Here is a 27,330-nt window from a genome sequence, read left to right on the forward strand (position 1 = left end):
ATATAATTACTAGATCACAAGTTTCAGAAGCTACTCACAATGCAACTTGTGGAAAATGACAATCCATCTCTGATGAGCTTAACTAGAATTGGATAGTTTTTTTTATTTATAATTTCAGTTTTGAGGTTCATGATTGTAAAAAGACACTAGATATTCTGTGAGCAAGATAAGGTAGTGATAAACAACAATAAAAAATAGAATGCACTTTCAAATCATAACAAACTGTGGTATATTAAATGTGGGCCAAGCCAACAAATTACATTGCTGTCTAAAGAGAGTTATCGTTCCAAGTCTCCCTCATGTCATAGAAAAGAGTCCATTTCACTAAGAATGGTATGGGTATTCATGATAGAGCTGTGATGTCACCCAGCATGTTGTGGCAATTTTGTTTGCCATCATTGTGAAGCCACAAAAAAAAACAAGTTAGCTACATTCCATGAAATACCTAACATTGAAACTCTTTGAAAACAAGAAATTAGATATGACCTGCTTAGGGGGGTAGAGTTGGTCCTATGATCCCATTCTTCATTGATCTAGACCGTTTCTGCATAGACACTTCAGATGAGTTTTCTAGATCAAGTAACGCTTGGGTTGCTTCTGCTCTCCATTCTGCCTGCCTCTGTGCTTCAGCTGTTGGTAAACCCAACTAAAAAGACAATAAACCCTGTGAGTTTATCTTCAAAGATCACCCAACTAAAAAGACAATAAACTCTGTGAGTTTTACCTTCAAAGGTCACCCAACTCTAACAGAGATAGAAGAAGATAAGCTTTACCATGGTCAGAACTGTTTAGAAGCCTGAACAGAACTACTTTATACTATTTCTAAAGAACATTGCTTCCCATTCCCTCCCGTTCCAGGCATTCCACCATGTTGCCAAGGTCTCCCCATGCATTACCAGTCTCACTCACTATTGGCTGCCAATTACAATAATGTCAAACAAGCTAGACCATTCTTCAAAGTTGCTTCAACTTCAGCCATCAACTATGTGCTCATCCAACTCTATGAATTATATTCTAACTTATGCTTCTCATATCTGTATTTTTATCCATGCTGCCAAAACATGATACCACTTCAACATTAATATCAGAACTTTTTTCTGCCTAAATTGATGCATCATCTCTGCCTGTTGGTATCCATACTAACCGACACTAAATCATTTGACCATTTTGAACTTTTTCTCCCTTTGTTTAAAATGATGATCAATGTATTAATTGGAGCTATATTTTATCTCCTACGTAAACTCTCCGGACAAATAGCATTAGCCTTATATGGAATCATAGGCTGCCAGGAACAATATTGAGAATGTGCAAAGCATGCCACTTCAGGATCAAGCCTATTAACTTCATAGAAAATGATGCTGGAAGTCCTATTGACTTCATAGATTTGTGGTTCATACAGCTTGAAGTCCTAAAGACTGAATCTGTAGGTAAAGTGAAGGATGTGGGTGTTGCCAATCCAAGCCTGCAGCTCTCACAGAAAACGCGACACATGGAAATGATTTTAAGACATGCGAGGCAAATGCACTGCTAGAGCTATAAGCTGCCAACTGAGGTTATGTGAAAATCTCCTCCTCCAATATTCCCATTCATAAAAAATCCAACAGTTTATACACATCCATTCCATGGAAGTGGAGGTATCATGTTGAACTTGAGGTAAACCATCGTTTTAAGTGCTTCTATCAGCAAACAACCCCTAAAAAGTAAAAGCATAACCAGCATTGCATCTTTCTCCATCTCAAGCGAGAAATCTCTCACTCCAAGAGTCATCTATTGAGACAACTACTTTCTCTTAGGAGCAATTTTTTTATCTAGACATAATGGGCAAGCAATGTGTCGTTTCCTCTCCCAATGAGCATGAAGTATAAATAAGAAATCCGTCATTTTATTATGTGGATTCCTATCAATCTTCTTCAAATTTATGGTAGATACTGATATTTACGTATCATTAGGTATTTGAGTTTAACGATATAGTGTGGTATTTACATATCATTAGGCATATAAATTTAACGATAAAATCTCAATTCCATACCGCTACTCGAAAAGCATCCATTCGAGCATGTTCACGTTCTTCCAAAGATGCTAGTTTCTTTCCTGCAGCAACAGTCTGTTCAAGTTTCTGGCAAAAGAAGAACAAATTCAAATTTCACAGCTCTAATTCAATTAATGCTGACAAATCATTCTCATAATCATAAAACAAAAAGAACTGTCAATTCCTCTTAAGAGTATGATGGCTTGATAGGCAACAAAGCAAGTCAAAAGAATGCCACAATAACATACAGTTCACTAGCATTAGAGCTAAATACAAGAATTTGCCATCTACTAAATTATTCAATACATATAGTAGAAACTTAATCAAATTTAGGCAAAATGAAAACTCTACCCATTTATTTGCTTCTTTTAGATCATGAAAAGAGATTCACATTCCTTTATGGATGGGCATGAAAATCAAGTAGCATACATGAAAATCAAGTAAAAAATATGCCACAATTTGCTTAACTCAACTAAGCAAAGGTTCCTCCCATAATTTACCTTTTTCTCAGTTCGAAGCTTCTTTTTGGCTCTGTAAACAAAGACATCTCTCTGTCTCCCTCTCTGTCTCCCTCTGTCTCTCCCTCTCTCTGGTTAAAACACACGATAATATTAACAAAATGTGTGTGAAAATTCTACAATGGTACAACTGTGGTGGTCACCGCTACATGGGTATTGGGGCATGCTGAATCTCTGATAGGCAAGACGAACATAATGGAAAGAATTTTCCCTTGCACCAATAAACAAAACTGCTACATCAATATTTCCTTCAACTTCTGTAGATATGTTCTAACTCCATGTCTACCATCAAAAACAAAAGGAAAATGATCTCCATCTCTGATCCTGCGTCGAACTGTGTGATTCCTGCAATCACTCACTGTCTTGGTGTTAATAACAACTTGAAAAAACTTGCCAAGTCTGAGAAATGTAACCCAAAATCTGATGAGTCATCAGACATTGTATGAAACGATGCATACTCTTCCACTTGAAGAGTGCAAAAGAAGAAATGCATGTTGCTAATCCAACTCTCCCTCTCGCTCTCTCTATCTCTCTGTCTCTGTTCTCAGATAGGTTGCTAATATCATTTCATGAACTTCTCGGAGGATGGATTCATACCATAGAGTGCTTGCAAAGCAATACGCCAACTCAGTTTCCCCCCACCAATTAAAAATTGACACAGGGTGAGCACTTTGTAAAACTAGAGCTGCAAGATTTCGCAAATTATGTGAAGACTATTCCCAGCTTACACTGTCTATGCAGACTCCACCATTTGACAAATGATGGAGACAGCTGATCCATGACACTTTGCTTGGTCAAGCTTCAATTGAAGTGGTTCACAATTTCAAATACCTTGGCAAGTGGCACACCAAGCCAACACATGAGGAGCAGGTGTCTAAGTAGGGAGGTGGAAGCTGACACAGCCCAATCCTATGAATTTGAAAACGTGTGCATTTAAGCACAGCTCCTAGATGGAAATTAGAGCAATGGTATTCAATGTATGAGTGGAGCAAACTCTTCTCTGTGGAACGAGAGGTTTACGAAGTAGCATTTCAGCAAGGACATGCAAGGAATGAAACAGCGGAAATACAATATGGATCTCATCACTGTGCTAAGTTGGACTTATAACCATTAACTAGATTTAGGAGCTGCTATACCTTGTCATCTCTCTACCACAAGACCATATAAACATCTCCGTTTCTATTGCTATCATTCTTGTACTGCTGTTTGTTTTTTTGTGTCCATTCCTATTAGTGGATGAAAATACACTTTTGTACATTGATTCTTGTTTCACCATCACAACTCAAAAGGACCCATTTAAATAGCAGGTACACTCTTCCTTTAACAGTGCATGCAACTATGGTCTAGCCCAAGAAATCAAAGAAACGTTTCTCGTACAACAGCACGGTTGCCTGCTCATAGAACAGCTTGTACATATCTAATATCCAGATCAACATTAATGTCATCTTCAACATCAAACTCTCCGGCAGTAAAAATCATTCAACAAAGTATTAACAAAATTGTGTCACATGTTCCCAATTAGGGACATCCTGTGGCTTCTGCATATATTTTTTCATATAATGCATCTTATCTTGTATGCCAACTGCATTGGTGTGCTTCAAATCCAAAAAATGATCATGAAAAACCTTCAACGTGTCATAAAACTCCATGGAACCCCAAAATTAAGACAAAAGATAGTGATGCAATCAAAATTTCTAGAAACAAGTTGAAGATTAGAAACATGGAAGACCTCCAATCAACAGTGCCATAGAGCTCAAGCATCTTCGCTTGTTCTTCCCTGGCTCTCTGAAGCTCTCCACTTGCCAACCTAGCCTGTCAGAAAAACATGGTTGGATTTTTAATCTGGGAGTTAAACACATCAAGCACGCATGCTGGGGTACAGGCTTTACAAAGGACATTCTCAAAGCGATAGGCCTAATAATTCCTTGAGTTTAGGAGGACATGTTAAAAATGAGATTCTCAGGAAACATTTCTTTTTCTTATGATAATTGCAAAAGATTTTCCTTGAAGATATTAGATAAGAAAACTTCTCTTTTGTCTTATGATAATTATAAAAAAGAATTCAAGATATTAGATAAGAAAACTTCTCTTTTTTCTTATGACGATTATAAAATATTTTCCTTCAAGATATTAGAAGAGACAGACATACCTTCGCTATCTCTGCATTGTGGCGTATCATAGCTTTCTGCTGCTCCTGAACACTTAATGCAATCTGTGGATTTGAAAAATAGAAGCGACTCTCAATGAGCAAACAAACATTTGGGATGGAATTCAAAACAAACATCGATATCATATGAAACATAAATTCCCACAACAAAGGGAAGTTGGACAGAAAGTCAGCACGCATTTCATACTTGTAAGGGGTTGTTAGTCGTAAGCTTTGAATTTGATTCTCTAGCATCCTCAGCCAAATTTTGGGATTTCTTCTTCTTAGGATAAGATATCCTGTCTGCCTCATCATGTTCATTTTCTTTTCTCCTTTTCTTTTGCTTTGACTTTTTCAATGTCTCTTTAAACTGGTAATCACGTTTCTTTCTTTGCATCCTGTCCCTTCTGGAACTAGAAGAATGATCATCCTTCAGTCGCCTCTTCTTCGATCTTTTTACAGACAAACAATTAATACACACAAGAAAAAAAGGCAACAGGTTCAAAAGTAAGAATATCTGAGAATAAACATGCAGTAGCAAGATAAGATTTTTTTTACTCTATCAGTTACCGTTTTAAGGAAATGTGTAGAGCGGTTACCAAGATAATGAAATGAAAAGGAATGAGTTTATAACTATTCATCGTTGATACCAAACACGCAATGAGTTAAGAATGAGCTTCAAGAAATAGGATGTATATACAACACTCATCCATGATTAGAAACAAAAGCAGAGAGAAGACATTCTCGACAGTGAGAGAGAGAGAGAGAGAGAGAATTTGGTGTGTTTGTGTTCGACCCCCTACATTACGCAGGTACATTTAGTAAAGCTGTGTGTGTGTGAATATACAATGAGATTCGGTCGCCCAGTGCATGGATAAGTAGAAACTCGGATTACCACTATGAAGAAAAAAGAGGAGGAGAGAAGGTAGACCTCTTGGAACCGGTGCTGCTACTTCTGATCTTACGAGATTCTGACTTCTGATGGGGTTTGCGATGATGATGATGATGATGATGAAGTCTGCTGGTGCCACGAATGCTACCGTGTCCATCATCATGCGAGGAAGACGAGGAAGAAGAAGAAGAAGAAGAAGAGGAGCCTGACGTGGATGCAGACGAAGACGAAGAAGAAGATGATGAGGTGGAAGAAGCAGCAGCGTCGTCTTCGTCTTCGTCTTCGTCACTGCTGTGGCGGCGGCGGCGGCGGCCCATGGAACTAGAGAGAGAGAGAGAGAGAGAGAGAGAGATTTCAGATTTCCTGTCTGATCGTGGTTTTCTTGGCTTTCAATCTTCTGTTTGTTTGTTTGATGGATGGGGACTGCCTCTGCCTCTGTGTGTCTGTGTGTGTGTGTCTCTCTCTCTCTCTCTTCTCTCTCTCTCTTTCTTCTGTGTTCCGCAAAACACAACGTACATACAATACAAATAGTACATACATATGTACAATATACATGCACACACTACATACATTCAATACATACAATATGTACATATACATGTACAGTACTGTATACATACAATACTTACACATACCATATATGCATATGTGAAAGGAGAGAAGTGATTCGTTTCTTTCTTGTCTCGTCCCTGAGTCCCTAAGTTTATCTCGATGCCATGAGATGGTGTCTCGTGCTACTACATCGCCACTCGTGCTTGCCCCACCCAAAGCTTTCGTGTGTTACATACACTAGAATTGCACCTGTGTAACGAACACTTTTTTACCTTAACGTTATTCGGCACGATCTGAGGAGGTGAGTCCCCCCTTCCACCCTTTGATTCACTCGCCTCACCTCGACGACCTACCTTCTCCTCCTGAAAGAACGACAACATTGGGCTCGGCCGAAAAGTATTTTACCAAACCATTCACAAATCACTGGAATTTCATGATTGCGTCCTCCTAATAATCAATAGAAGGCGGCATATAATTATGTCTTCAATGCAACTACACTTTCTAGAAAAGGCATGCCATATGGAAGAGAGACAATTCCATATTTGGGGCACACAACGGTGATAAGGGTACGTTTGCATGTGTGCGAAGACAAAGTGTCCGTAACAAAGTAGTAAGTGGATGGGTAGGGAGACAACCATTACCGTACGCGAGAGTAGTTAGTTGATGATGAAAGAAACATGCATTCACGTGGATATAATGGAGTAGACTAAGCAGGAAGGTTCTACAGAAGGTTCCTTCAATTTCCCATCCCCCACCCCACCACACACACACACACACCAAAAAAATAAACAACCCACCCAAAGTCATGACTTGGGGGAAGAGGCAAGTTTTTGACTTGTTCCGATTCAAAAACATCACTCGCTATATGTATATACACATACACACACACACACTCACTCTCTCTCACACATAACAATTAAGTAATTTCTTGCAACTAAACCACACACACAGAGAGACTGGCGAGGTTCTAAGAGGGGGAGCAGCAGAGACATAAACCAGAGAAATATAGTGATCGAGAGAAAGAGAGAGACAAGCATGGTTGGCATCTCGTTCTCGCTGCCTCCCGAGTTCGGCTACGTCGTCCTCACTGCAGCGGCGAGCACACTCCTCACCCAGTGGCAAGCTATCCAGGTAAAAGAAAAAGAAAGGGTAACCTTAGCCCCCTTCCCTTGTATGTAAATTGTTTGGAGGGAGGATTGATAGAAATAATACCCCCCGTGCCCAAATTAGCAGACTCAGATCCTTACTTATGTACTGCATAGAGTTGGTTGGTGCATAGGTATGTAAGGGCTTCTAGGCTCTAGGCTTACACAGATATGAGAATCAGATAACATATTTGTGTATGTATGCATGTATGTATGTATGCTTGTATACATGTGTGTATTTATTTGCATGTGTGGTATTTATATGTATGTATATGCATATGTGGTATTTATATGTATGTATGCATGTGCGTGCGTCTATGAATGTGTGTGTGCGTGTGTGTGAGTGCCTCTGTTCATGCAAAGCACCAACCACTGTTAAGGCCACTCCTGTGACTCTGTCACCCATCTGCTCTGAGTACACGTAAAATTTCATGAGGATTTAGGAATCATGAATGAAATTCTCACAAGCCATAGATACTGGAGGCGTTTTAAGAATGTCACGATGTTTCAATCTTAAGGAAATGATATTACATTTCCTGAAATTGTGTTATGCAGGTTGGAAGGCAGAGGAAGAAATGTGGCCTCAAGTACCCCAAGGTATGTGCACTCTAGAGAGTTCTTGTCCACTCGGCCACATACAAATGCAGGATGTCCTGCACGGCATAATTGTTATTGTTGATATTCTAAAAAACTGCATCTTCTGCAGATGTATGAAGACAAAGATGATTCTATTTTCAACTGCTACCAACGTGCCCATCAGAACACTCTTGAATCCTACCCTGCATTCTTGATTCTACTTCTCTTAGGAGGCATAGGTTACCCCTTAATTGTATCAATGTAAGTCTTGCTATTATGACCATGTCAGCTGATAGTTGATGTATTTTGCATGCAATCATTGTGTCCATTATTTTTGTGATTTGCAGATTGGGGATGATTTGGATTGCAGGAAGGATCTTCTATTCCTTGGGGTTAGTTGTTACCCGCGTTAATTCTGTATTTCAAACTATTGCTTTGGTATCATTTCCTGATGTCATTAAATGGTGTTTCACATGTAGGTATTACACTGGAGATCCAAGGAAAAGAATGAGAGGTGCGTGGGGCATGCTTGGTCTACTTGGTCTCCTCATAGCTACCGTTGTGTTTGGCATTCAATTAGCATTTTTTGCGTGATTGTGACCGATATCCATCATTGTGGGATTCGGGCTTATCAATAAAGCATGTGCTGCTAATTCAATGTTCGTAACTTTGAGGATTTTCTATAATTATGTTTCAAACTATAAATCTTTGATAGGCTTGCAATCCTTTTCTAAATCAAGCTATGGATTAGAAATCCTTTAATAAGATATCTTTCTGGTAATTGAAAATCGATTGAATGCCGGACATAATGTTGTTGGGTTTGCGCTAGGGGTGTGAGAGTGAGTTGACAAATTTTATTATTAGGTTTTGAAAGAGAAATATGGTGGTAACATGTATTTTTAGGTGGTTATAATACTGAACATGGTATTGTATAGGTGTTGATCATTCTTTGACATGATGTTGTATGGGTGTTTTAAATTCTGGGCAATATCTTTGATGTACGCACGTGAAGGGATGTTTTTTGTAATGGTTTAAATGCCAGACATGGTGTTTAGATGAACAGTGTCTTTTTACATAGAAATACACTGTATGACATGGTGTTTAGATGGACAGTGTCTTTTTTTTATATAAAAATACACTGTGTGATGTGTGCCTTTTGACATAGAAAATTACGTTATGCTGTACATCAGTGCTTTGTAGCATAGTCAACAATTTCTAGTTTGGTTAAAATTCTAGTCATAAGGTTGTATAGGCATACACATATCTTTTGATGAAGCAGTGTTCTATGTCGGATATTGATATGTTAGTGTTGATTTGATGCACCTATGATAGTGGCAAAATTACCTCTTGGAAAATCTATAGATTTGTAAGTTTCTGAACACCCTTGCACAACCTGAACCTACGATTATTGATGTGACAAGATGAATGCCACAGTTAACATGATGCTAATAATTGCACATGCAATATGATATTGTTCAATTTATTCATTTGCATGGACACTTATATTCATCCTAGAAAAATATTCATGCCTTTTGATCATAGTATGAAGAAAGATGTTTATGAAAATGGTTGTTTAACTTTTCATGTGCAAGTGTAAGCATGCATTATAGCTTAGACCAACTATCAATATTAGCAATTCAGATATCTTGAGGTTGGTTGTCATGCCATTCAGTTCAGCCCATTCCAAAGCTTAGTCAAATAGAGAGCATGCAAGATAGTGGATTTAACATAGCAAAAATCCTTCAAGATTTAAAATTAGGAGAAACAGTTACATCCCCATGAAGTTGTTCTATAATGATAAAATATCCACAAATCTAACTGACAAATGGGTGACAATTTGCTGAATAAAATTTGAGGTTCGGTTGAAAGGTTTATGGATACATTTGTGTGATCATATGAAGTTGAATGTGGCCACAAAATAGTGTTCCCTTCTTCATTTACATATGCAATTCTGTACACAACAGCTTCCCTCATGACTTCACATACATATTATGATACAGATAAGCCCAGACTAACAAGAAAATACAATTTCTTCCCAGATGCAACATATTCATAATGATTGTTACAATGTTTAGATCGAGAACCACTTTTTCAGGCATCCACATTTTTAATTAATTTTTCCTTTTTCTAAACTTAGTTGCAAGAATTTGATTTCATTGAAAATACATCCTCCAACTCCAAAAATTGTACTCTATAAATATGAAACTGTCAGTCAAAATCCGACAGTCTTAAGTAGGACATGATAAAAGCTTGAAGAGAGTAGTGAAAATCAGATGAGCCATCGTTAACCACAATGTCAACTTTAACCAGCTAGTTCAGTAAGGCTTAACATATGAGAATTCATTATCCGAAGCTATAACTATATTGTGAGGTGAGAAAATAGCTATAATAATTCATGAATATGATTTGCAAATCAACCTTTATGTTTATCCAATATCCATGTATTAAAATTGTTACGCTGTGACCAAGCAATTACAACCTTTTACATAGCAGTTGAGAATTTAAGCTTATAGCAGTTGAGATGTCAAGACTTCAAGAAGATTTTTTGTAACTCAGATTTTCAAGATGTATTGTTGGGGCTTTACTAACTGAATGAATAAAGATGTACAAAAATCTCGATTTCAGTATATTACAATTGAATACTTCTTACAAACTGGGCAGCATAACGAACAGAGAGTGTTTTCCGCGCTTCAGCCCAGGAGCCAGCTTGTTTCATAAGGTTTTCACGGTCAACATGAAAAGTTAGTAGTGGTAGACCAGCCCTTTCTTTAGAAGTCTGCATTTCTTCGACACATAAGAGAAAGTTCTGTAGATCTAAATGATGTAAGGTCAAAATTGAGCCAAACAGATCAAATTCCTGGTCATCAATCTCCTTTGTACTTGATGTGAGGTTTATCACACACATAATCACATTTTCAGGTAAATCCTGCAAAACCAGACCTCTTTTTGTCTTTTGTTCGTAAATATACACTCTTTCTTTTGAAAAGCATATGATGCAGGATTCTTGATTGGCCGATCCTACCTTTACTTTAGGTCAAAGAGATTTCTTGTAGCAATGGCAAAGGATCATATCATGTTAACAATCTAAATCTATCCAATGTACCCCAAGATTATGATCTGCTATTGGAGATGTAGAATTTGTACATCTAATCATGCCCAAATTCAGCCCACTATAGCACGCAAATTATACAGGAATATATTCAATTTCTTTTTTACGCAAACAATCTAGCAAATCAATTGACTACATATTTAATTTGAAAATATCTGCATCTAAAGATAGACATGTAATTTTGTTCTTGGCATATCAGAGGCAATCCAAAGAACCAGAAGCTATATCAAGATAAAGGTTCAGCTTAGCTTACCATCATAGTTATTTCCTCCATACTTGAGCCTCCTTCAATCACCAAAACATAGCGCAGTTGCCAGTTCTTTGCCAGCTCCTCTACAATTACTTTCAGATACTTGCTTTCATTCTTCGGCATAAACACTGCTCTAAGTTTCCCAGCTATTACAAAGCCATACAAGGCTGAATAAACCAGCCAAGTCTTTCCAGAACCATTTGGACCTTGCTGCAACAACACGCATGGTTTTAGAATTTATAATTCTTGTTTTTCCATTATTATTTCATCACCTACAGTAGGTTACGCACCACCAATATATGCAAGGCAGGTTGCTTTGAAGAATGCCTTTCAAATTCCTTTAACAGTTTCTCATGATGTTTTAAATGAATACTCAGTCTGCAAGCTTGTCCAAATCTATGAAAATCATGATCAGGAAGCAGTTTCCCTCCCTTGCACAGCAGTGCTGCAAAGATCACCAGAATAGTCTCTTTCAGAGAAGGATAAGAAAAATGAAGATACACAATTAAAGAGACGGGAGAAAACGAAGTTTCAGGCATGGGCATTTAAGATTCAAGACTGAGCGAATAGCGGGTATCTCAACACAAATATGACATGTCAACCATCAACCATGACATATAAGTTTGAGAAGAAAGAGAACGAAGTTCAATGGTTAGATTCTATCCCTGCTTTTCCAAAGCATTATCCGTGACTTATCTCATCCTAGGGAGCAGTAGAAACTCCTGTTTTATTGATGTCTGACCTTGTAGTATGTGAAAGCAGTCATCATCTTTCCACATATTAGTGGAATTTTATACAGAAATATTCTCTATTTTGATCCTCAGTTTTTCTCTTATGACTGATCAAAAAGCTTTCTTAATATAAGCAAAGAATCAGTGAATGGACATTCTTTATGAATAAAACCTAAAACTTTACTCATATACTTTCCCAGATGCCATTTGTTCTTACAGTCCTCATATGGAGCATGTGTTAAGCCTTGAATCAGCATTGTACTGTAGATCATGTACTGAGGATTCCAATTGTAGAGTGTATCAACACATAATAATGGTTTCATATCTCCTGCCTTATAATAGTTTTGTTTTCATGCCAATCATTTTGGCAATCCTAATTTTTTCCCGTTTTAAAAGGAAATCTATATCCATTCTGCGGCTGTCGAACACGTTTACAGAATTAATGTGCATAACTTAAATGCTTCTACGAAACAATTTGGGGTTTCAAATAACACCCACATATAAGTGCCAGCAGATTTAACCATTATATTTCTTCACATTTTAGGTTTCCTTAAATAGCTATTTGGAAACCAAGACTCGTGATTTAAAGTTTGAGCTAACTAAATTTATTGCATCTTAAATGCATTTCAAGACGAGATTAGGTGAAAGGACCTTGTTAGTTCAAAAGAACTGTGAAACTACAAAGGACCATGCCATGATTCACAACCTTGTTCAAATCCAAGCCTTCCAATGCCATTCAGTGCATAGTACTCCTTTAAAAGTGGAACAGCCTCCGACCATCGCCATAAACCACCGATCTTCTTGCGCCATTTTTCCCTGTCTGGACATTGACAAATGAGCCAAAACCACCCTTCACCATGAGGAAATATACTAATGAGATACTTAAGGCATTCTTTTTTAAGTTTATGCTTGTTTTATTTACCCATTTCTTGGTTTGTTAAGCAGAAAACAAAGTTCAAAATATGTTTCTCAAGTTATTTTCAAACATTTTCCATGTTTATGATCAGAAAATCCTAAGAAACACACATTTCTCAAATAATACAAATATAAATTCATAAGGACATACAGTCATTGTTTGAAATTTCACTAGATATGCACAATTCACCCACAGCATTTTAATTATCACGCTTTTGATGTCAATCCTTAGCCATTCTAGAATCTATTCTCAAACCAGCCATTGAGATTTGAATCCAGTTTGGTAGCTTAGATTATAGAGTGCCCCAGTATAAGATGTGTTCCAGAATTTCCTGAACCTCTATGAAGGAACAAACTATAATGATCTTGCTTTATTGGAGCTTTCCATGATACTTTCTTGATAAAGTCTTCCAGTCACCATTTGTGCACAGTCAAACTTAATTGAGTACAAGTGGTGATCCATAAGGCAATAGAAGATGATAAAATCAAAGAGAAAGTGTGTGCATGAACTAATAATCACACAATGTTCAGCTTATTATCTTCGTTGGTCAAATACTAGGTTCCATAACATATATACATATTTTGAGAGTTCACATAGTTAAGCTTTTGCATACTCACGTCAAAGGATTAAAACAACCTTAATACGCACCATTAGATAGTATGTTATTGCTCAAATTGTTTGGCAATAAAATCCCCGCAGTCGAAGTAGTTTTTGAATTGGAAATAGAGTCATCTGCCACAAAACAATTTTTGTTAGAAGTTTACATCCATCTGCCAAAAGATAAAGAAGAAATAAATGGTAAACCCTAAACCTTCTATGGGACTACCTTCAATTATAAGTTACTAATTCAGATTAGCATACATACATATAGACACATAAATAGCCATCTTTAAAAAAGATGACTAATCCTTTCTATACACTCCACCTTTCATGTCTTTAGGAGTGTATAGAAAGGATGATAATCGTTTCTATCAAAAAACCTTCCAATCTATGGCAAGTTCGTCTGCCCAATTGTTTTTCTCTTTGAAAAGTTGTCTTGGCACACAGAACAAGATGATAGTCATATGAGGTAGTGTTACTTAGACGACAAACAAGTGACCTGGATTTAGGTGTGATAAACCAAGGACACGTGTGTAAACAAAGGTCAGTCAAACGACATTTACCCTGGAACGAGTGATGCATATTCAAGACAGGACAGTATTGGCAATATCATAGCTTTAATTAGTCAGATGCGAACAGCCAATTAAATAGATAAAGAGATATAACCAGGTTTAATAGATCCAGGAAGCACCTAGATTAGGCAAATTCCTCCTACATGGGATGTCCACTGGGAATAGTTAATCCTCATCGATTTCAATCTATGTGGGAACAATACCTGGGATTAATGGATTCAAATGAGATGGTTCTTGCTTTATGTCTCGACTACTAAGGGTGGATTCAGCAGCCACTCTCCACTCTGGCCTAACATCAGGGACTAAATCCATCACCTGATATAAGATGAATGTAAACACAAATGATTTGTTTGTATTTTAAGTTATAATTGTCTCCGAATTGAAAAACATCAATCGAAGTTTGTTTCATGATAGCTCAATTCTAGTAAAGCCAGTGGCAGTTACCCATCCAACTAGCGTGCTTTCTGTAACGCTGAGACGCTGAAGACTGTCAAGATCTGCACCAGCTGCAGTCTGCAGAGAAGGGGGGGGTCCACCTGACCATTTACTCCTAGGGTTCCCAACATTGGCTGAGGCCTCCGCAAAAGGATTTCCTTCCCCCGCTAAGATTCCCTCCAAAATCAAGTCTTCCCAGCTGCACAGAACAATAATTAATACATGTGACACATATATTGAAGATATAGGATACATGTTAATCCAGCAGTTCACTAATAGAAACAAGCAGTCTCTACGTTAGACCTACTAAACCCATGAAAATCAAAATTTAATCAATTCATTTATATAGGCAGAACATGGAAAAAAATCATAATTACATTTTACTGCACGTGATGTTATTTCTGAAAAATAGTGCCTTATATTAGCTGTGACAAAAGGTCCTTCGGTCACATTCAAGATATTAATTGGGCAAAAGGCCAAGAAAATTTTAGTACTTGTTTCTGACAGGAAATTCAAAATATCTTCGAATTTAAGGAAAGCAGCTTCCTTTCTAACAGGAAACGCTCTCCATTGGTGGACAATTTCACTTGCTCAAGGTACAGTTCCTTCAATTTGGATTCCATTTCAAGCAAACTTTTGCTTAGATTTGGGCCTTGCCTTACTGTTTTTTTGAGGTTAATTTCAAGACCATATGGCATGGATTGAGCTCCAAAGATTATCATAATTTGGATGAGTAAAATAAAAAGTTTCGAGATGCATTGCTATCAATTACTTTTTTATGGATAGTGCCTCTTTCAGGGCAAGTAGATATCTACAATTAGCAAGGTACTTTTCTTGCATTCTTGATGCATGCATCAGTCCAAAGAGGCACCTCCTAGTCCACCTTGGAGATGCCTTGAATCTTACAGCTCCAGCCTTTCCCTCCTTTACAGTTGTAATTTGCATAATATTCATACTCAGTGCAAAAGAAAAAGGAGGAACTTCAAAGATATCCAAAGACACCAGAAGCCATTTTTATCGAACAAGGTTGGCCCCGTTTGTGGTTGATAAAATCCAGTGCCCTTCATCAGAAAATCAACATAAACAGATTCTCCAATCAATTTTCACAATGCCCTCTCATTGTCCAATGCAAAGTGTGATTTTCATAGTTTTCAATTGAGTATCTTTCTATCTCTAGAAACTTGGCAGAACAAGACATTTTATGCAGGGCTAGTTTTATTTTAAAATGGAAGAATTTCTAACTTCATGCACATATGAAACAGAAAGTATATGCTTTTAGCCAACCTGAGATGATGCCCTGCAGCCATAAGCTTGTAAAATTCTCCATATGTATCTAATTGCTTCCATCCATCTGCAAAAAGAAATGCAATTATAATCTGCAGAAAATTTTTGGTATCACCTTTTGGGAAATCTGAGGTATATAGCATTTGGTATTCTATCATAGATCAAATTAACCTACAAGAGTGAAAGGAGCGAACGAAGAAAAGAGAGTTGATTATCACCTCTAAAGAAGCTAAAATTGCATATGAGGCAAGAAGAGATTCATCACCATAGATACATCATATATGATTATACACAATGATACAAAAATCTGAAATATTTAAACATAACCTTAAAATTTCATAATTTTGTCCTTCTATCGAATATCAAAAAAAGACATAATTTGTTTCCCCCAATCTATTTTTTCCTCCCTATTCCCCACATTTTCTATGCAGCTATTTCATCCTGAATCTTGTCATTCCGCATGAATCTTCCTCAAGGTTCATTATTACTTGACAGTTTAAAACTCAAGTGAGCCTTTTTCCATTTCCTTCTCATTCTAAGTTTGATGTTTTAGTTCAGTCACAACTTTCATCCTCCCTTTCTCCTATTTAATTAATCATGGTGACCGAGAGAAGCAAGACAGGAAAGGATGATGAATATACCTCTTAAAAATCTATTACTTTGGACAGTTTAAAGCTTACATCAAGTTTCTAGATTAATGCAGAATCCAGTTTATTGAATCGTAAATATTCAGGATATATATAGCAACCTTTAATTTAGAATCACAGTCAGTCCAAGAATGCTATAAGGAAGCAATATGAAATTTGGTTTATTTTCTTACAAAATAGACTTTAACAGTGAAGAGAACATAGAAATATCAGCATAATGTTCTCAAAACGAAACTTGTGTTTGGTAATCTCATAAGGCAGTGTAGAATGCAGAGGTCCTTACCGTCACCTCTACGGAGAGAAAGAAGAACCTTCAGGAAAGCTTGGGCAGGAGGAACTCGAAGGACTTCCTGGTAAAGTAGAAGAGCTGAAGCATCCTTTAACAAATTATTTGCTGCTCTCTCGATACTGAAAACGAAAGAAGAAGTTCTGAAACAAACGATAAAGAAAAAGGGAGATGGAATAACAAAAACGTGCAGCAAGTGAGACGAATTTGTGATATTCATAATAGAGGTGGAAAATAACTGCATGATAAGGGACAAAGTTTTGAGAGAAACAGAAAGTGATTGCCTGATAAAGAAGAAAAGGAGCAACAACTAAGTGCGAGAAACATGGAAAAACAATAAATAGATGAGAAACGTGAAGAAACTGCAAACACTCTACTTGAAGAAAAGCAGAAACGTGGAAATTCACTCGAAAGGAAGGAATTTCCCGCGATAAACGTGCACAGCGGCAGAAATACTTACTAGGTATGGGAGAAACAAAAAAAACTAGACAGGAATGCCTGAACAGAAAAGTGAAGGGAAATCGCAAATGCTTCCCTTTCCCTGATAATGAATGGGACAGAGACGTGAATGAACGAAAAACATTCGCCGGACAAAGGGGAGAGTCCTGATGAGGGAGAAGAAAAGCAACAGGAAACAAAGGGAGGAGGTAGACCTAGCAGAAGCGCAAAGGAACAGCGGGTTATTGAGCTGAAAAGGTAGAGAAATGGCGGAGAGAAACGGGCAGAGAGCTCTCACCTGAGTCGAGGATCAGCATTGAAACCGAGGGAGGCGGAAGGAGCGATGATCAGCGTTCGAGAGCAGGGACGTTTTCGGGAGGAAGGAGAGGAGGAGAAGGAGAGGGAGAATGCAGAACTCGCCACAGAATTCATGAGCGGAGATGGAGATGGAGATAGAGATGGAGATGGAGATGGAGATGGAGACGGAGATGGAACGGAGATAGAGACGGAGACGGAGACGGAGACGGAGATCACCGGCCGATTCTGAATTTCCTACCTCGTCTGTAATTAACGAAGGTTTTTTAAATTCGATTTTTTATTTTCCCAAAAAAAAAGCTCTTCGTTTTTGCGAAATTCCAGATATACCCCTCCTCTGTTTCACGGAAACTCCCAAAATACCCTTCCGTCTTCTCCTAAAGCCCTATCCTTCCTCGTCTTCTTTGCAAAAGAAACACCTTCACACAATAACCAACCCTCCTTTCGTTGGGAGGGAGAGGGCAGCCTTTCTCCACAATTCCTCTTAGGGTGAGACATGATCTATAATAATGTGCCTTTTCCTTAATCTTGCTTGTTTTCTAGACCATTCACTTACTTTATATTGCAATATAAATCCATAACTTTTGGCTAAAACATGCCCAACCCTACGCTATTGTAGTTACTAGCTATTAGAGCCATTAGGTAACTTATATGTACCATTGTATTAAAATCATTGTGCTAACTATGCGCCAAACATTTGTATACGTAGAGAACTAGATGTATAAATTTGCCACAAATAGATAAACTTGACATGTGTTGTGTGTGTGTGTGTATGCACGCGCGCGCGCGCACACACTTGAGAGAGAGGTTACCTTTTTTCTTATTTTTATATATGCCAACTATGGACAAAGAAATCACTCTTATCATTTAGCTTGTTCATTGAGAGTCACATTGTAGCATAAAAACTCAAGAACAGGCATGAGTGGATTTGGTGTAGGCATATCTACACATAGAGTGCTTGCAATGGGCATCCCTTCCAAATTTGGAGGATCGCTTGGTTGCTTGAAGATTTAAATTCATTACATGTATGTGTATTTGAACTTGTCCTTTAACATATAATTTGTTATTTTGTAGAGAAGGATTGTGGCTTCAAGGTGGCATGTTACTAACAAGAACAAATTGTTCAAGTGCTCAAGCTCTGCTACTCAATGGCAACCATCCAAATGCGAAAAAGATATAAATCTCTACCAACCAAGATGTTTCCATCTTCATCACTATTTCATCAATATGGAAATGAAAATCTCAATTTGAGTTGAATCATATAGCAAGACTTGGCTTGGTAACAATGCAAAACATTATTTTAGTGCACCAAGTTTCATATACCTCATGGATTTCACTATATTTGGCAATTAGTAGTTGCAATGTATAATTCTTGGGCCCCTATTCAATAATTGGCGATAGATGAATCATGATAAGATTGATTATTTTTCATTGGCAATATAAATTTAAGCTTTCATGTACATCAAAGCTATCCAAATATATAGAAGTAGAAAAGTGAATTCAAGTAGTGCACATCCTGCTATAATATATGAAGATACTTGGCCTTCATGTTTATCTGAATCTATGTAACCACCAACTTCAAGTAGTGGTTTGAATATTGATTAACCCTATAAAGATATTGCAATAGCGTAGCAAAATATATATAGCAAACTCTCTTTGTTTTGTATCTCTCTTTTATACATGGCTCATGAGCCATCAATGTCTCTGTGAATTGTTTGAGCAAACTTTTTACTTAATTTGAAATCAGACATTACGACAGCCTAAAGCAAACTCAAGAGGTAAGAAAACATAATATTATCAATTATAGTTCTACTTGCAACTAATCTAATGTTTAAGGATTTTTTATAATCAACATTCAAACAATGAGAATCAATTATGGGTCTTATTGCATTTACAAAATAAATACAAGTTTTCATTATTTGAGACACTTCCTAGTGATTTTGCATAAGAGAGGGGCCAGGCCTATAAAAGGCATCATAGAAATTGTAGAATACAAGGTCAATCTTAACCATAAGATATACATGTAACAGCATTAGAATAGCTAAGTTCCATTATATAACGATTCTTGGATTATATACCTGGATTTTCATGATTTGGTTTCTATGCTATTAAGAATCTTGATCTAACAATCAGAAGAGCGGCAAGAAAAAGATAATCCCAATCATGCTCATTAAAAGGGATTATTATTAAGATTTAGCTTCGAGTGAAGTACATTAAGATGCTCGATTGAATGATAGACAATATAGATACTCCCAAAACCATGCTCATTAAAAAAGGTGCATTCAACATACATCCATAATTTTAATGTATTAAAAACTAAGTAGCCAACCGTAAATCATAGATTTGATTCTCTAATATTAGATTGAAGATACAAGAAGAAAGGAGTTCCCAAGCATATAGCATGAACATGTCAATAATGTAATGCTTATGCAAACTAACCTCTTACTCATATTGCAGTCATATAATGTTTTTTTGCTTTCGCTTTTATATCTTGGTTCTATTATTAATAATCGATTATAGTATTTTCACCAAGATAAAGGTACCAAAACATCATAAGTTAACCAAGGACAACCAACCCTACAGAGCTCCAGAAAATTTAGTCACACTCATTTGTAAATTTTGTTTGATGATAGTTATTCTTTATGTTATGCATGCATCACACACAAGGTGATATTAAGTACACATAAGTCATATGTGTGCAACAAAAGAATGCAATTCAAATTGAACTCTAGAAAATAGAGAGATTTTAGTTTTTTTTTAGAGTCCAAACCATCTTTCACAAGTAGTACTAATAATTGTTAATATAAGTACAAATTAAGAATGATGCGCACCTCGTTTATGTTGAAGTTGGAATTAGTTGGAGCTTCTTGCTTTGCATCCCTTCACATATATCTATGTTTGATTTAATCCGATGTCTTCCTACACCATTTACACACTTATTGATCTGATGGACCAAGCTCCTTGTAGCTGAGAGCTTTATTTGATGTAAAAGGTGCATCACAAGTGATGATCACAGGGTCTTCTTCTGATGAAGACACTGAAGTTACCGAAGACGATGACGATGACGAGCTTCTCGAGCCGCTAACAGATTTATATGTGTAACGCCTTGCACACATCACATACATAAAACAATTCACAGCACTGATTCCTGTTAGAAGCCAATAAAAGTAGTCCAAATGGCTTCTGTTGAGGTTGTTCCCAATCCATCCTTCACTTCCATCACCTCGAGTCACTTTAGACACGATGGTGACAAGAAGGCCACTTATGAAGCTACCAATGGATATGGTGCTCAAATAGAGAGCAGCGCCAACACTTCTCATGGAATCAGGTGCTTGATCATAAAAGAATTCTAGCTGGCCTACAGATATGAAGACTTCGCATACACCCGTGAGAATGTATTGTGGAAGGAGCCAAAAGATGGTGATTGGAACAAAACTAGAGTCCATGGGTTGGTCGAGCAATCCTTCCTCCTTCACAACTCTCAACCTCATCATCTCCACCATGGCCGCCACTGCAATAGACATCGTGGAGATAGCTTGCCCTACACCAATCCTCTGTAAGATTGTGAGACCCCTCTCATTTCCTGAGAACCTCCTGGCAAATGAAACGAAGTACTTGTCGTAGAGTGGGAGCAAGATGCAGATAGTGAGTGTGATGAAGAAAGGGAAACATGCTGCAGGTATCTCAAAGTGGGGGCCCATCCTTCGATCCATTGTCGTCCCTTGGTTCAAGAACAAGGTACCCACTTGAGCAAACACGGCGGAGAATACAAGATTTGTCACCCATATCGGCAACATCCTTATGAGCAACTTCACTTCTTCTACATGTGTCACTGGGCACAACCTCCACGGGTTCGGCTTCAGCATGCCAAGCCCATCGAGTAATTGGTCACTAGGTATGATCACAGCAGCTCTATCCAAAAACCTGCAGAAGTACATAGTGAAAATTGCCATAGCCTAAGTGGGCGGAATTTCTTTTCCTTTCGCTATATGCAAACTCTTCTCATCCCATTCAGTGCAGCTTGTTGAACAATTACACACAACATGAGATACATTGCCTTTGATGAGCATCAGTCCATGTTGCCAAAGAGAAGGTAAGTGCCCAATATTGCAGAAAATTTTATATCCTATGAGCAAATCTTTAAGTTTCGATCTGAGCATAAATACTTACGCAAACTCATCGGTATGTGGAAGCCTAGATTTATGAGAAAATGATAAACCCTCAGGCTCATAAAGATTAAATCCAATATCCAAGTGTCCTGGTAAGGTCATGTGCCATTTGCGAATTGCAGCGACGATAACTTGTGCGACTCGAGTTAACGGGCTCCCTGCGGGAGTTTGATGTCGGTAAGAAGGTGTTCCCGCAAAGAAGAGAAGGGACGCAATGCTTGTCACAAAAGTTGCAGCTCCATATCCCCACGACCACCCAACATTCTCTTCCACATACACAAACAAGCTCACTGATAACATGGTCCCAAAACTAATGCTCACCAACCACCAATTCAAGAATGAGATCTTCCTCCGGCTTTCCACTGCATCCGTCTTATCGAATTGGTCACCAGCAAAAGCAGAGACATTGGATTTGATGCCCCCTGCTCCCAATGCCATCAAATATAGAGCAAAGTAAAAGAACCCAACTTGTGCTGTTGATGCAGGGGGGCAATAAATTGAGTTGTCACCAAGCTTTTCACATGAAGGAGGCTTCAATGACGGGAATGAAACTGCCATGGTCACAAAAACAAGTGACTGCATTGGAAACAAAAGGATTCATTATTAATATCATTAGTTCAGATTATTTGAAGTAGTTTTCTATTGAAAATGGATGAGTTTTAAAACATATGTCTACAACTGCATGTACGTAGGCAATACATTTGTGTGTGTATACATAAAGATATTGATATTGAGTTCCAATTTACTATATAATAATGTGTCAATTAGCCTGATAATAAGATGACACATTATCTTGTGCTTATTACACACAACTCACCAACAAATATCCGCAGAGGAAAATGGCAAGGGTCCAATAGCGGCCAAGGAAGGCATCGGCCAAAAAAGCTCCAATGAGGGGCGTAAGAAAGGTGGTGCCAGTCCAATTGTTCACGTTCTTTGCTGATTCGGCTATACCTTCATGCAATTCTCTTGATAAATAAATTGCCAAATTCGAGGAGATGGCATAGAATGCCATTCTCTCACTAACTTCACACCCTAGAAGAAACAAGTTAAAAAAAGTGGTAGGTGGATTACATTAATAATCAAATAAATCTAGAAATTAGAAAATAGTATGGTGCTGATGATGCTGTAACTAACACTAGTAGCAGTAAATGTGTATATAGAATTCACAATTACAATGATTTGTTCCCAGAGTAGTAGCAATAACTCCCTTTGTCAGCTCAGAGCATTGGCATTAATATTATTTCAAATTCCCTAATTATGATTCGTTGCCTGTAAATAAATTCACAATTGTTTGTACCGAAGATAAGGAAGCAAGCTTTCCAGTTGCCAGTCTTGGATTTGGACGCAGGCTTGCCGTGCATGTCCAATGCAGAGTCTTGAACTGAGTCCCCACATGTTGCATCGTCACTATACAATTGATCAAATGTCGTGGTAGTATCAGGTATATGGCATGTAGGTTTCGACGTAGGTTTAATCGTAGCAACAAGTTGTGGATCAATGTCAGCCTTCAATATTGTGATCAAGGTGGCAAGGGCTGGTAGATCAAGATTACTATTTATGGGTGCCACAGGAGAAGGAAGATCAATGGCTTGCGAGACAACTAGGCCAGGATCTATGTTCTCTTTATCATCCATCGACTTAGTTTGAGTTTTTCAAACATATACCTGCATCATATCATTTAACATTTTATATTGAAGTTGTTCCCTCCCTTTTTTTAATTCATAAAATAGCATGTAAATTAAGATAACACCCAAAAGTATATATATATATATATATATATATATGACTCCTTTTTTTGACCCAGCCACAATAGTGAAGGTCTTTATGTTATGGTACAAACTTCAAGCTTCTATAAGACTCATTGGTATAAGGCAACTCCATTGCGGACAACGTGTCTACAAAACTTGCTTACCAGGGCAACCCAATTAATTTTCCTTTCAATCCACGTACCAGTTCTGGTACTCCATGAAGACCATCAAACAAAAACTGATTTCTCATACTCCATAGACCCGAAAACTTACCATAAACCCCAATGCTGAGGGTAATCAAGCATCACCTTACAGCCCAATACTTAAGATGAGTTTCTAGCTCTTGAGGGAAAGCCCACTAAAAGGAGAAGAAGATCCCAGTTGATGATGCCCAAAGTTGCAAAACATAATAACCTAAATGCCTTTATTTCTCTCTGTCTCTGTACTAAACCCACATGTTAATGAACACCAATGTCTCCAAGTACTTTTACCCAAGTATCTTGCACACTATGATTGAAGCACACTTAAGATGTTGATGTACAATGAAGCTAAGTTTCAATTGTATGGCTACACAAGTGATTGCATAAGTAATTGTCCAAAAGTATTATACATTAACAAAATACAAAAAAAAAGAGAATGGAAATATACAAAATCATTCCAGTGAAGATAAAGGGTTGGGAAATAGATGTAATGGTTGGGAAGGACATCTAGGAAATAAAGAGGGAGAACTAGGGACATAAATCTATAACAATGCTAGAAACCTAACTAACGAGCTATGTTTCCCCATTGCATTCTCAGTATTTGTCAAATTCCATTGAGGTTAACCCCAAAGGCCCCTTTCCAAGACCAAGGGCGTCTATAGATATTAAGATGGCATCTTGCTATATTAACAAACAAGAGAAAACATGCTCCCTATCTTGGTGGCAAAAATCAAAATGGTCTACCATCAAGGGATCATCGAAGATATGCACCCTAATCAAGGGTAGATCTATGAATATTTTATAACACTAAACATTTTGATCCATACAAGTCTGTAAATGCATATGAAATATGCAGAATCAAGCAACTTAATATGATGTGACCATGCAAAATCGTTTAGCTCCAACAACAGGAATGCCTAAACCAAATATCTAACACAGTGCCATCAGACATGTCAATATCACTAAAGGAGAGAAGAAATAAAGATATTACAAAATATAGCTTTCAACATGCCATCAGACATGGGGGGGATCTAAACTCACTATGCCAACAAATTCTCAATAATGATACCCTAACACTGACTACTTACTAGTTACGAGGACACATATAACCCTAAGCATGTTCTAATACCAAACCAAATGAGTCAATAAGATTCATGTATCTTTTAAACAATTGTATGCCCATAGTTTGATTTATTGGGTATTGGCTGTCATGTTGCACTCACACTATTGTGAGCTCACATCTAAGATTCCCTTGAACCATAGCCCAAACAAGATGTCCTAGTCATCTAACAAAAATGTCAACGTCAATAATGCATGAAAAACAAAACCATTCCAGTATGGTCCTTTCGTCATATCAGGAGCTCCTTTATAACATCTTCTCTTCTGTTTTGAATTTCTAAAAAGGTTAACAGGGAAAGAGAATTTCATATGGTGTGAAAAGTAGCTTTTCAAAGGGAAGCAGGTACAAATGTGTAATAGATGTGGAGCTAGTAGGGAAAGGTATGCATGTAAGATTTGGTGAAAGCAAGGAGATGAATATTTGCGATTGAAGCCCTAAATACAAATAGTTCAACAACCCTAAATGGATTCAGAGAAATACACAAAGAATAATAAATGATTACTCATGCATTTATTGATATATAAAATAAAACAACCTATTTGACTCTACTATGTTGGTCAGGTATCAATTGAAGTGCGACGATGGACCAAAGAAGATTAGTACACAATTGACGTAAAGATTATGCTAAGTAAAGGAGTATGGAAAACAAATGTAACTACAATGGTAATGATAATTGTTATGTTCATGAAGTGAATATTGCACATTTAAATACACATATGAATTTGTAACTCCAAAGTCCCAAATCTTCATATTGCACAACCCCTTCCTTCCCTATTAATAAGTCACACAAAAATGTGATTCAGAATGGCACATGCTTGTGCCAAATCGACACAACCCTAAATTAGAAACGCATAAAAATAGGGGTTTAGCATGCATACATTAATGCAATGTGGCGCCTCAATTTTCTGTATACACGAAATAGGCCAAGATAGAAAATTTGTTACGACAGCACTGTCCATGGTAGACAGATAATGCAACTTGCTCACTTAGGGTTCATAAAGAGCTTGGATATGATGGTGAAGTTTTTATTTGCCCAAGACTCCCAACTTTGATCTCGATATTACTTGGTTGCGAGTCTTCAGCATTTATTCACAGATAATATGATAAGCCCCTCCCAGTCTAAGGGTCGCGAGCTATGTATATGTATTGCAAGGGGATTCATACTTACTCATATGTAAATTTTGCCCCTTCCTAGTCGCCAACTACATTGTGGGGTTCTCAGAGTCATGTCGCACCAACAATGATGCTCCTAGTTATTTTGTAAGCTAAGGAACTGTGATTCCTTTATAGAGACTGTATATTGCCTTGAGTCAGGAAATTAATGTTTTTCCCATCAATTCAATTCCCAAACAGCTTGTGACTCTACAAATAAATTTGACTCGTGCATGCATTAACTATATGTGTAACAGAACATGTCAATGAACAGATATTCACAAGCCACAAAGTAAGATGATAGGCCTACTAGCTCCAGATCCTCCCACAAGCTTTGGCTCGACTGCTGCAAGTTGAGTTTTCTTGGAATATTGTTCCGGGAAGAGGCCCCTGATTGCCAAGCACGGATTGTAATATTGAGTGACGATTTACAATAGCGCGACACCGCAATCAATTTTGCTGCAACAAGCAAAGCATTCGAGCCTGGAGTTTATTTGCGGGCTAGATGATTCCCACGCCCGATCCCCGATACATGCTCCAATGGGAGTACTGTGAGGGGAGAGAAGAGAAAAGGTTAAGATCAAGTCTAAAACACAAACAAATAAACACAAAATGCTTGCATTCATTCATTGACTACAGGGGAAGAATGCATATTTGTGCTTACCAAGAAGAAGAAGAAATGGTGGAATATACATACATTGAAAGGGCGAGGTGATGATGTGACCATGGTGGCGTAAGAAGGCGGCGGGGGGGGGGGGCACCCCTGTCTTGCCTGTATTGTTATGGTTGAGAGAAGATGAAATGGAAATGGAGATCGATGAATTGAGTAGAGTGAGGGGGCGCGAATGCCCCTTCGCCTTCATGTCTATATTTAGACATAGATGCCATCTATATACATACATTATACATACATTTAGTATTAAGCTGTGAGTACAGACAGAAACGGAGCCCCCCCCCCCCCCCCCCCCCCCTTCTTCTATCTATATCTAGAGCGTTGCCCTTTTAACCCCCCCTTTTTTATGCCTTTTTGCTCTAACGCCCTACCACCTCAGGTGTGGAATCGCAAGACGTCTCATGTGAAGGAAACTTGTGATGTTCACTCACTATAGGACACGATACCGAGGAGAAAAGAGTTTTTACATTGATATAAGACTTGTGGGAACGGGAATTGCTTTTGGGCTACGCACTTTTGATATTGTCATATGGCAAGGCATCGGATAATGTTTGTGTTGATATAAGAGTTGTGGGAAGGGGATCCGATTTTGCTCTATGTGCTCGATATTGTTAGATGGCAAGGCATCTGATAACGTTTTAGACATGGACCAAACTACACAAGCTTGACCGATATCTAAAATTTTCACATATAAACCCAATGGAAGTAGGAGAATTGCTCCAAAGGAATAAAATTACCATTAGAGAGACACAAGTATGCTATATTATTGTCCCCCCTAACTTTGAAGAGAAAATTTATCATACTTGTGTATATCTCATGAATCA

General features: G+C 37.7%; 4 protein-coding genes and 2 long non-coding RNA genes across 7 annotated transcripts; 3 read left to right on the forward strand and 3 right to left on the reverse strand.

The window, feature by feature from the left end:
• Positions 1 to 212: 212 nt before the first annotated feature.
• LOC147868525 (uncharacterized) lies at positions 213 to 6,017 on the reverse strand. 2 transcript variants are annotated; one of them, XM_087320496.1, is made up of 8 exons: positions 5,625 to 6,007; positions 4,902 to 5,145; positions 4,697 to 4,759; positions 4,277 to 4,359; positions 2,530 to 2,560; positions 2,030 to 2,116; positions 487 to 646; positions 213 to 354 (listed from the first exon to the last, which is right to left on the reverse strand). In XM_087320496.1, exons 1-7 carry the CDS (start codon positions 5,900 to 5,902, stop codon positions 491 to 493), a joined length of 942 nt encoding a protein of 313 aa, XP_087176622.1. In that variant the 5' UTR covers positions 5,903 to 6,007; the 3' UTR covers positions 213 to 354; positions 487 to 490. The 2 variants fall into 2 exon arrangements, with proteins under 2 accessions (XP_087176622.1, XP_087176628.1); XM_087320502.1 differs by lacking the exons at positions 213 to 354; positions 487 to 646 and adding an exon at positions 1,555 to 1,693 and having other exon boundaries at positions 5,625 to 6,017.
• A 1,084-nt stretch (positions 6,018 to 7,101) lies between these two features.
• On the forward strand, positions 7,102 to 8,682 carry LOC147868526 (uncharacterized). The gene is made up of 5 exons (XM_087320357.1): positions 7,102 to 7,268; positions 7,838 to 7,879; positions 7,989 to 8,119; positions 8,206 to 8,250; positions 8,338 to 8,682. The coding sequence occupies exons 1-5, from the start codon at positions 7,173 to 7,175 to the stop codon at positions 8,450 to 8,452; spliced, it is 429 nt and encodes a 142-aa protein (XP_087176483.1). The 5' UTR covers positions 7,102 to 7,172; the 3' UTR covers positions 8,453 to 8,682.
• A 1,781-nt stretch (positions 8,683 to 10,463) lies between these two features.
• LOC147868527 (uncharacterized) lies at positions 10,464 to 17,573 on the reverse strand. The gene is made up of 10 exons (XM_087320370.1): positions 17,425 to 17,573; positions 16,686 to 16,810; positions 15,756 to 15,822; positions 14,481 to 14,670; positions 14,240 to 14,351; positions 13,513 to 13,596; positions 12,655 to 12,768; positions 11,508 to 11,662; positions 11,221 to 11,427; positions 10,464 to 10,784 (listed from the first exon to the last, which is right to left on the reverse strand). Exons 1-10 carry the CDS (start codon positions 17,556 to 17,558, stop codon positions 10,488 to 10,490), a joined length of 1,485 nt encoding a protein of 494 aa, XP_087176496.1. The 5' UTR covers positions 17,559 to 17,573; the 3' UTR covers positions 10,464 to 10,487.
• Positions 10,645 to 11,731, forward strand: LOC147868528 (uncharacterized). Its single transcript, XR_015529855.1, has 2 exons — positions 10,645 to 10,777; positions 11,167 to 11,731. It is a non-coding gene; the product is annotated as an uncharacterized LOC147868528 (long non-coding RNA).
• A 1,524-nt stretch (positions 17,574 to 19,097) lies between the features above and the next one.
• On the forward strand, positions 19,098 to 22,273 carry LOC147868529 (uncharacterized). Its single transcript, XR_015529856.1, has 2 exons — positions 19,098 to 19,219; positions 20,434 to 22,273. It is a non-coding gene; the product is annotated as an uncharacterized LOC147868529 (long non-coding RNA).
• LOC147868530 (protein NRT1/ PTR FAMILY 8.1-like) lies at positions 20,163 to 26,710 on the reverse strand. The gene is made up of 6 exons (XM_087320389.1): positions 26,531 to 26,710; positions 26,144 to 26,382; positions 22,911 to 23,277; positions 22,428 to 22,645; positions 21,612 to 22,186; positions 20,163 to 21,365 (listed from the first exon to the last, which is right to left on the reverse strand). Exons 3-6 carry the CDS (start codon positions 23,245 to 23,247, stop codon positions 20,378 to 20,380), a joined length of 2,118 nt encoding a protein of 705 aa, XP_087176515.1. The 5' UTR covers positions 23,248 to 23,277; positions 26,144 to 26,382; positions 26,531 to 26,710; the 3' UTR covers positions 20,163 to 20,377.
• Positions 26,711 to 27,330: the final 620 nt, after the last annotated feature.

Source organism: Azolla caroliniana, unplaced genomic scaffold (assembly GCF_043228905.1).
Source record: "Azolla caroliniana isolate FFs.n. ecotype wild unplaced genomic scaffold, voAzoCaro1.0.p SCAF_1, whole genome shotgun sequence".
Classification (NCBI taxonomy): Eukaryota; Viridiplantae; Streptophyta; class Polypodiopsida; order Salviniales; family Salviniaceae; genus Azolla; species Azolla caroliniana.

Excerpts from the sequence above, each read along its gene's own strand:
- LOC147868525 (XM_087320496.1), bottom strand. The coding sequence starts at position 5,902 with ATGGGCCGCCGCCGCCGCCGCCACAGCAGTGACGAAGACGAAGACGAA. Across the intron at positions 4,760-4,901 it reads CGACTAACAACCCCTTACAA|ATTGCATTAAGTGTTCAGGA; the intron begins GTATGAAATGCG and ends TCAAATCCACAG. Across the intron at positions 2,561-4,276 it reads TATGGCACTGTTGATTGGAG|AGCCAAAAAGAAGCTTCGAA; the intron begins GTCTTCCATGTT and ends CTTTGTTTACAG.
- LOC147868526 (XM_087320357.1), top strand. The coding sequence starts at position 7,173 with ATGGTTGGCATCTCGTTCTCGCTGCCTCCCGAGTTCGGCTACGTCGTC. Across the intron at positions 7,269-7,837 it reads CCCAGTGGCAAGCTATCCAG|GTTGGAAGGCAGAGGAAGAA; the intron begins GTAAAAGAAAAA and ends TGTGTTATGCAG. Across the intron at positions 8,251-8,337 it reads AGGATCTTCTATTCCTTGGG|GTATTACACTGGAGATCCAA; the intron begins GTTAGTTGTTAC and ends TTTCACATGTAG.
- LOC147868530 (XM_087320389.1), bottom strand. The coding sequence starts at position 23,247 with ATGGATGATAAAGAGAACATAGATCCTGGCCTAGTTGTCTCGCAAGCC. Across the intron at positions 22,187-22,427 it reads TCCTCTGCGGATATTTGTTG|TCACTTGTTTTTGTGACCAT; the intron begins GTGAGTTGTGTG and ends TTTCCAATGCAG. Across the intron at positions 21,366-21,611 it reads CCACATACCGATGAGTTTGC|GTTTTTGGATAGAGCTGCTG; the intron begins GTAAGTATTTAT and ends GTACTTCTGCAG.
- LOC147868527 (XM_087320370.1), bottom strand. The coding sequence starts at position 17,558 with ATGAATTCTGTGGCGAGTTCTGCATTCTCCCTCTCCTTCTCCTCCTCT. Across the intron at positions 14,352-14,480 it reads AAAGCACGCTAGTTGGATGG|GTGATGGATTTAGTCCCTGA; the intron begins GTAACTGCCACT and ends ATCTTATATCAG. Across the intron at positions 11,663-12,654 it reads AAGGCTTGGATTTGAACAAG|CACTGCTGTGCAAGGGAGGG; the intron begins GTTGTGAATCAT and ends TGATCTTTGCAG.